This window comes from Acanthisitta chloris, unplaced genomic scaffold (genome assembly GCF_000695815.1).
Source record: "Acanthisitta chloris isolate BGI_N310 unplaced genomic scaffold, ASM69581v1 scaffold39588, whole genome shotgun sequence".
In the NCBI taxonomy this organism is placed as follows: domain Eukaryota; kingdom Metazoa; phylum Chordata; class Aves; order Passeriformes; family Acanthisittidae; genus Acanthisitta; species Acanthisitta chloris.
Genome location: NW_008688242.1, coordinates 4,284 through 12,479, shown reverse-complemented (window position 1 = coordinate 12,479; position 8,196 = coordinate 4,284). Strand labels below are relative to the sequence as shown.

The 8,196-nt window shown below is 58.3% G+C and overlaps 1 protein-coding gene across 1 annotated transcript in view; it reads left to right on the top strand.

Moving 5' to 3' along the window:
- Positions 1 to 1,956: 1,956 nt before the first annotated feature.
- GRM2 (glutamate receptor, metabotropic 2) overlaps positions 1,957 to 8,196 on the top strand; it is a 6,940-nt gene continuing 700 nt past the window's right edge. Inside the window, exons 1-4 of the mRNA XM_009080940.1 lie at positions 1,957 to 2,415; positions 4,415 to 5,252; positions 5,949 to 7,012; positions 7,898 to 8,003. Coding sequence (XP_009079188.1) covers positions 1,957 to 2,415; positions 4,415 to 5,252; positions 5,949 to 7,012; positions 7,898 to 8,003 — 2,467 coding nt within the window. The remainder of the gene's footprint in view (positions 2,416 to 4,414; positions 5,253 to 5,948; positions 7,013 to 7,897; positions 8,004 to 8,196) is intronic.

Genomic DNA, 8,196 nt, shown 5'->3' with positions numbered 1-8,196 from the left:
CTCCCCAGATGTTCTCCAGAGGTTCCGGCGGGTTGTCCTCCCCTCTGGCACGGTGCCAGCCGAGCTAAGCAGCTGCGGGAATGGAGGCAGCCCCGCTCCTACGTCCATCGGGGCTTGCTGCAGGGTGGGTGATGGTTTGCCCTTCAGGAGAGCGTGGCCTGAAGGTGCCTTTCATGTGATAGGTCCTGTCAGCTGCCCCAGAAGAGCTGGACCACAAGGACAGATGCTCCTGGTGCCACCAGACCCCTGTGTCAGGCTCAGCCAGCCTCTGATGGGCTCCATCAATAATCCATGTGCCTATGGCCTCTTTCTTGCTTGAGGAGACCCCAGGTCCCTTAAAAGCATTTACTGCCTGAAATAAGGCAGGGACCCTTCCTTGCTCTTCCCAAACTCCTTCAAACTGGGAGGTCAAGTAGGAGATGCCCTGAGGTGGCTGGGGGCTCATCACCGGTAGGCAGCACCCAGGGACAGGCACTTTGGGGCATGGAGGAGATCTGCATGTGTCTCACCACCCCACACCATTACACCCTCTGCCACACTGCTGTCTGCATCCCCCCGGACATCACTGCCCGCTCCAGCTGGGCTCCTCCAGCACTGTCATCACCTGTTCAGGAGCAGCATAGGAGCATCGAGGGATGCCCTGCTCCTACTCAGGGAGAGCAGCCTCAATTCTGGCTGCAGGGAGCTGCAGGGGGGGCAGCAGTCTCTGGCATCCCCCTCCCTCCCTGAGGGTCCCCACGAGCTTTGCCGGACTGCAGGTGAGCCCTGGGACCACCACAGCACTGGCAGCTTCCCATGTCAGAGCAGTCTGAGGTCTCTGGGCTGCCAAGGGGTCTCCTTCTCCCGTGGCCCCTGTAACGCCAGACCTGTGGGATTTCAGCAGACAGCTTCAAATGGGAAACAAATCTCTCCTGTGATTTGGGAAAAGACAACTGATCTCTGAGGGGACTGCATCTCCTGCCAAAACAAGGCCTGCCTGCTGCAAAAGCCTTTGATTCCCCCGCGCCTCCATGCTTTCTGCAGAGGGAGTCAGCAAACCTGGCTCTTACTTTTACTGAAATCTCTGAATTTAGTATACAGGGAAGGAAGGGGCGGTGGTGAGAGAACAGACTCTGAAGCACCGTGGCTGCCGGAGCCCTGCACATCACTGAGGGAGAATGAAGCCAGTGGCGTGTCCCTTGTCCCTGCTCCAGCCTCAGCACCACGGGCAGCCCTGGGGGCAGTGGCACAGAGGGAGGATCTGTGGGTATGGGATGGGGATTAAAATACAACGGGTGCTAGGTGCTGTGGGCACAGTGGGCTCCCGGCTGGCTGCTTTTGGCAATGCTCTTGGCTGGAGGTTGGGAGCTGTCAGCACCCCTGATGCTGCCGTGTGGGTCAGGGGCTCGGCTCAGAGCTAGCCTTTGTTTTCCCTTCTCCTCGATATTTTAGGGCTGGCAAGCTGCCCCTCAGCAAACTGCTCTGCCCAGTGCTGCCAGAGGGATCAGCTCTGTGCCCACCCCTATGCCAGTGCATCCCTGAGAGTGCTGTGGGCAGACCAGTCCCTGTGCCCCTCCTTGTCCCATAGGGTCTATGTCACTTAGGTGTATCCTGGGGGTCCTGGCTCACTTGGGGAGCTATTGCATCTGCTCATTTGCCCTTCTGCAGTGGGCTTCTCCCTAAGGGCACCCTGGGTGGGGGGCACAGGCAAGCTCATGCCCTTGCTCACCTGTGCAGCACTGACACTCCCTGGGGACAGTCCCTGTCTTGCTTTGCAACCCACAGACCCAGTGGCTTTTTCCTTTGCTTTTCCAGGTGCTGAGGGCTCTGCCACAGTGGCACGACCCTTCTCCTGCTGACACCACGCCGTGCCACCCCCTGCCACCCAATGCCCAGGGACTGCCTGCCCTCACCTTGACGGGTGGCAGCGGGTGACACGGGGTGGCACGGGTCCCCTTGCCAGCGCCAGCACACCCCATGGCAGTCCTCTTGGCCGCCTGGCTGTGGCTGATGCATCTGGCCACCTGCCTGGGGGCTGGGCATGGCATGGCTGGCAAGAAGGAGATCAGCATAGATGGGGACCTGGTGATCGGGGGCCTCTTCCCTGTCCATGAGAAAGGAGTGGGGAGTGAAGACTGCGGCAAGATCAACGAGCACCGGGGCATCCAGCGCCTGGAGGCCATGCTCTTCGCCCTGGATGAGATCAACAAGGACAGAAGCATCCTGCCAGGGGTGAAGCTGGGTGCCCACATCCTTGACACCTGCTCCAAGGACACCTATGCCCTTGAGCAGTCCCTCGACTTTGTCCGCGCCTCCCTCACCAAGGTGGACGGCTCCGAGCACATCTGCCCCGACGGCTCCTATGCTGTCCATGATGATGTGCCCACTGCCATCACTGGTGTCATCGGGGGCTCCTACAGTGATGTTTCCATTCAGGTACTGCCCAGGCAAGAGGGGCTCAGATGGGGGTGGGCAGAAATGGTGGAGGGGCACGTAAAACCTTGGTAGCAGTGCGGTGATGCAGCACAGGGAAGCTCTCTCATCCCTCACAGTGACAGTGGTGCCCCTTTCTCTAGTGGGGAGGGAATGTTAGCTGGGCACCTGAGCAAGCCATCTTTCTGCGACTGTGACGTAGTGGAGCCCTGATGGTGCCCAGGGTGCCCTCAGGGTCTGTGGGAAGCTCCCAGCCCACCACAGACCTTTGGAGACAAGCCGTTAGGTCTGTCCCACATGGAAACAGCTGGTTATTCCTCTCTCAGGGTCACGGGTGGCCATGGCCATGCCATGGCTGTTCTGGGTCCCCTGGCCAGCACAGTGCTGGCAGGGGCAGCTGTTGCAGTGCTCTGGCACCCAGTGGGGGACTGTTCCTGGGGACCACTGAGACACAGGAGTGGGATTTGGCTCACCTCCAGCCCCGTGAGTCCTGTCCCCCGTGGAATGGGTGGGTGGAGGGACACGTCCTAGCATGGCAGTGTCATTCCTGATGTCAGAATGGCACCAGGGACACTGTAGTGAGGATGAGGGGACACAGCTCCTGACAGGCAAAGCTGAACAGTGTGAGGGGGCACTGTGCCCTCTGCCCAACCAAAACCCAGCCTAGGAGTTGCAGCCAGCTGTGAGGAACACTCACCTGTGAGGGGCTCAGCCATAGGGCTGCTCTGCCAGGGCAGGGTGGGCACAGGGGGCCACTGCCCCTGTGTCCTCATTGATCCCACAGGAACAGGCACAGCAAGCCATGGACCCAGCTGTCACACTGGGTGGGATGCAGCTCAGTCCCCAGAACCACAGCTCTGTGGATCCACGGGCTGGATTTGGCAGGGAGAAGAGCATCCCTGGAGGATGCAGGCAGCCAGCAGGCCCAGCTGAGTCATGAGGGTGTCTGGTGGGCCACGCACTCACTGAGATCTAACGAGTCTCCAGTGTGTGCCAGACCATGTCTCCTGGTCCCTGGGGTCCCTGCATCCCCCAGCCACTGGGTGGAGGAAACGGGCTCGGTGACCGAGACAGTTCGGCCCTCCTGGGCACTTGTCCTTTTCCTTGCTGGGAACCCAGTGTGTCCCCACAGCCAGGGACACCGTCCCGGCCCTGGGCAGGCAGGTGGCAGCAGGGACGGAACGTAGGTCAGCTGGGGAGCACTAGGGATGCTGGGGGGGCACAGCAGGCTGGCGGCTCCCATGTGTGGTGAGCACAGACAGCAGCATCGCTGCACTCGGGGACCTTCTTGCCATTAGGGGACTCATTTGTCCACGTTAATTAAGCCGCATCTCTCGCCTGGGGAGCAGTGAGATGTGGGCAGGCTCTGTGGCCCCGCTGGCACACCCGAGCTCCCCTTGCTGCTCCCAGAGCTCGGGTTTTAACAACCTCATTAGCAGGGCTTTTTTCCCCTCTGAAGCTAACCAGGGCTTATGCCGAATGGCTGGAAGGTGCCAGTCCTGCTGGGGCTCCTGATGTGGGATGTGCAGGCACTGATTCCCTGATCTAGCTCTGCAGTAACCCCCCAGGCAGGGTGGGGGGCTCTGCTGTGGCTCTCAGCCCACAGAGCCCTTTTCCTGCTGTACTGTGGAACTGCCAGGCACCCCGGCTTTCTCCTTGCCCTGAAGCATCTCCTGCAGGTCACCCATGGCAGAGTTTCTGCTTTTGCTACAAGTCCATTTGTCCTCTCCTGAGCCCCAGATTTCAGAGGGGAGCACATGAAATGCAAAAAAAAAATAAGGAGAAAAGAGCACATCTGAGGGTTCAGTCACCCTGTGAATGTGCTGTCTATTCTGTCTGTCCCTCTATAGACCAGGATGCTCTGGGTCTGGGGATTGCTCATCAACCCTACGGTTGTTCTTGGAAGCACAGTGCAACACTTGGTGTTGGGCAGGGGTCCTCTGGTGGGAATATTCTTTGCTGGGCCACCTGTCCAGACACTCACCTCTCCTCCTCCATGCAGGTGGCCAATCTGCTGCGGCTCTTCCAGATCCCACAGATCAGCTATGCCTCCACCAGTGCCAAGCTCAGTGACAAGTCCCGCTATGACTACTTTGCCCGCACCGTCCCGCCAGACTTCTACCAAGCCAAAGCCATGGCAGAGATCCTCCGCTTCTTCAACTGGACCTATGTCTCCACTGTGGCCTCGGAGGGCGACTACGGAGAGACAGGGATTGAGGCCTTTGAGCAAGAAGCTCGCATGCGCAACATCTGCATCGCTACCTCGGAGAAGGTGGGGCGCTCCATGAACAAGAAGACGTACGATGGGGTGGTCCGGGCTCTGCTGCAGAAGCCCAATGCCAAAGTGGTCGTGCTCTTTACCAGAAGTGAAGACGCCCGGGAGCTGCTGGCGGCTGCACAGAGGGCCAACGTGTCCTTCATGTGGGTGGCCAGTGATGGGTGGGGAGCCCTGGAGAGCGTGGTGGCTGGGAGTGAAGCGGTGGCGGAGGGAGCCATCACCATAGAGCTGGCAGCCTACCCCATTAAGGAATTTGCTGCCTACTTCCTTAACCTCCACCCCTATAATAACAGCCGAAATCCCTGGTTTCGGGAGTTTTGGGAGCAGAAGTTTAGGTGCAGCTTTCACACGCAGGACTGTAGCTGGTATTCCCTCAAGACAGGCAAGTTCGAGCCAGAGTCCAAGATCACATTTGTGGTCAATGCAGTCTATGCCATGGCTCACTCTCTCCACAACATGCACCGGGCACTGTGCCCCAACAGCACCAAACTCTGCGATGCCATGAAGCCTGTCAATGGCAAGAGGTTCTACAAGGACTTTATGCTCAATGTTAATTTTGACGGTGAGTCCAAGGTGGAGACACGGTTTAGCTGCCAAACTGGAAAGCGATGGGTGGAGGGACAAGGAAGAAGGAGTCCCAGATTAGACCAAACACCCTCCAATTCCTCCAGCCTGCCCACACTCAGGGACCTGTGTGCCATGGGCTGTGGTTGTCCCAGCCCACCATCATCCTTGGGAGGCAATCCGGGCTTCCTGTCCCCAGTGGAGGCATGTGTAGAGAAGCTGGTGACCAACTCCATCCTGCTACAACTGGGTGGGACCAGCCCCATAAGAGACCCTCGACAGCATAGGTCCTCGCAAGTGGTATGATTTATTTACATTTCAAGGATCAAACTGGAGGGATACCCTTGATCAGGGACCCACATAGTTTGGGATGACTTAGAAGCATGTCCTCTCTGACCTGGGCCAAGACTGACTATCCAGGTGTCACTGAGAGCCATGGAGGCTGCTCAAGGTCCCTCTTTGCCCCTGCAGAGATGGCTGCAGCTCATGGGCTTAGGGAGGTAGTGCTCCACCTTCACTTTCATACACTTAATGCATGCATTGGCAGCAAGGATGAGAGTGAAGGCAGGAAACAAGTTGGACATTTGCCTGTGGCCACGGTGGGATGTGACCCTTTGAGGGAGTCCTGCCCCCAGGCTGGGAATGAGTGTTCTCCTGCCCCATGGCAGTGACTGTCTCCTTCTCCTCCCTCCAGCTCCATTCAGGCCAGCAGACACTGAGAGTGTTGTTCGATTTGACCGTTACGGCGATGGGATCGGGCGCTACAACATCTTCAACTATCACCACATGGATGGGCGGTATCGGTACCAGAAAGTGGGCTACTGGGCAGAGGGGCTCATCCTCGACACCAGCCTCATCCCATGGGCTGAGACCTCCATCCCTGTGTCCCAGTGCAGTGACCCCTGCAAGAAAAATGAGATCAAGAGCATGCAGCCTGGAGATATCTGCTGCTGGATCTGCATCCCCTGCCAGCCCTACGAGTACTTGCTGGATGAGTTCACCTGCATGGACTGTGGGCTTGGTTACTGGCCCAACGAGACCCTGAATGGCTGCTATGAGCTCCCCCAACAGTACATCCGCTGGAAAGACGTCTGGGCTATTGGTCCCGTCACTATCTCTTGCCTGGGGTTTATCTCCACCCTCTTCGTTATCGGAGTCTTCCTGAAGAACAACGACACCCCCATTGTGAAGGCCTCTGGCCGAGAGCTGTGCTACATCCTCCTGACTGGGGTCCTCATGTGCTACAGCATGACCTTCATCTTCATTGCAAAGCCTTCCACCGGGGTGTGCACGCTCCGGCGCCTGGGGCTGGGCACGTCCTTCGCCGTCTGCTATTCAGCTCTCTTGACCAAGACAAATCGCATCGCCAGGATCTTCAGTGGGGTGAAGGAAGGGGTCCAGCGCCCCCGGTTCATAAGCCCTACATCACAGGTGGTCATCTGCATGGCCCTCATCTCTTGCCAGCTGATCATCGTCTTCATCTGGCTGCTGGTGGAGACTCCCGGCACAGGCAAGGAGACTGAGCCTGACAAGAGGTACATTGTCACCCTCAAGTGCAACAACCGTGACTCCAACATGCTCATTTCACTCACCTACAATGTCCTCTTGATTGTCCTCTGCACGGTCTATGCCTTCAAGACACGGAAATGCCCTGAAAACTTCAACGAAGCCAAGTTCATTGGGTTCACCATGTACACGACCTGCATCATCTGGCTGGCCTTCTTGCCCATCTTCTACGTGACCTCCAGCGACTACCGTGTAAGCGTTTGGGGGGACTCTAACAGGGCTTGATTTAAGTGGTCGTGGAGATTTGGGCCCCATGGGGTTTGTGACTAGGGGATGTGTTTGCCTGGGAAAGGGTCTTCAGCCATGCACCTGATGATGGTCACCTCTGCACTGGGATGTTCGGGACCAGGTGAAGGATCCCAAAGGGTTCTGGCTGTCCCTGAAAGGAGTGGCTGAGGGGACAATGAATCCTGGGGAGAAGACCCACCCCCACCCCAGCACTCACTTGGGTGAGAACAGGAAATGGCCCTAAGCTCTCCAGAGACCTTGGCAGCCTGACCATGGAGGAGCGATTGCCATCCTTCAGCCTTGTGACATGAAAGCATGAGACAGCCCTTGGCTCATCCAGACATCCCCTCCAGGGCATGAATGTCAACCCCAGGGCCAGACTGGGGTGCTGAGCCAGGGACTGGGGAGCACAGAGTGCACCCTGCAGTACCTCAAAGCCCCTAGCAAGGGCAATTTCTTGACAGGCCTTGAGGACTCAATGGGGGCAGTTGCAGTTGGGGGCTTCCAGAGAGGACCTGCGTCCCCCCAAGGGAGTGGGCACTAGGGTAGAGGGTGCTGGGCTCTGGCCCCAGGCGCTGCCCCAAAGCAGCACATTGGCAGGGCCAGGGCTGCTGCTCAGGGTGTACCTGTTTTGCAGGGGTGACATGTAGTCATCAGAGCAGTGTCTGTCCTCTGCTCGTGGGTCTCCAGCAGGACTACCCTGATGGAGGGATGTGGTGCAGGGTGGGATGTCTGCAAGGTGCATCCTGTGCCCAGTAGGGCTGGCCAGAGCTAGTGAGGGCTTCACCATGCCCTGCTTGGGGCAGAGGGCTGGTGTGTGGAACACCTGATGCCCACCCCTGTCTACAGGTCCAGACCACCACCATGTGCATCTCGGTGAGCCTCAGTGGCACTGTGGTCCTTGGATGCCTCTTCACTCCCAAGCTCCACATCATACTCTTCCATCCTGTGCCCAGTAGGGCTGGCCAGAGCTAGTGAGGGCTTCACCATGCCCTGCTTGGGGCAGAGGGCTGGTGTGTGGAACACCTGATGCCCACCCCTGTCTACAGGTCCAGACCACCACCATGTGCATCTCGGTGAGCCTCAGTGGCACTGTGGTCCTTGGATGCCTCTTCACTCCCAAGCTCCACATCATACTCTTCCCAGAA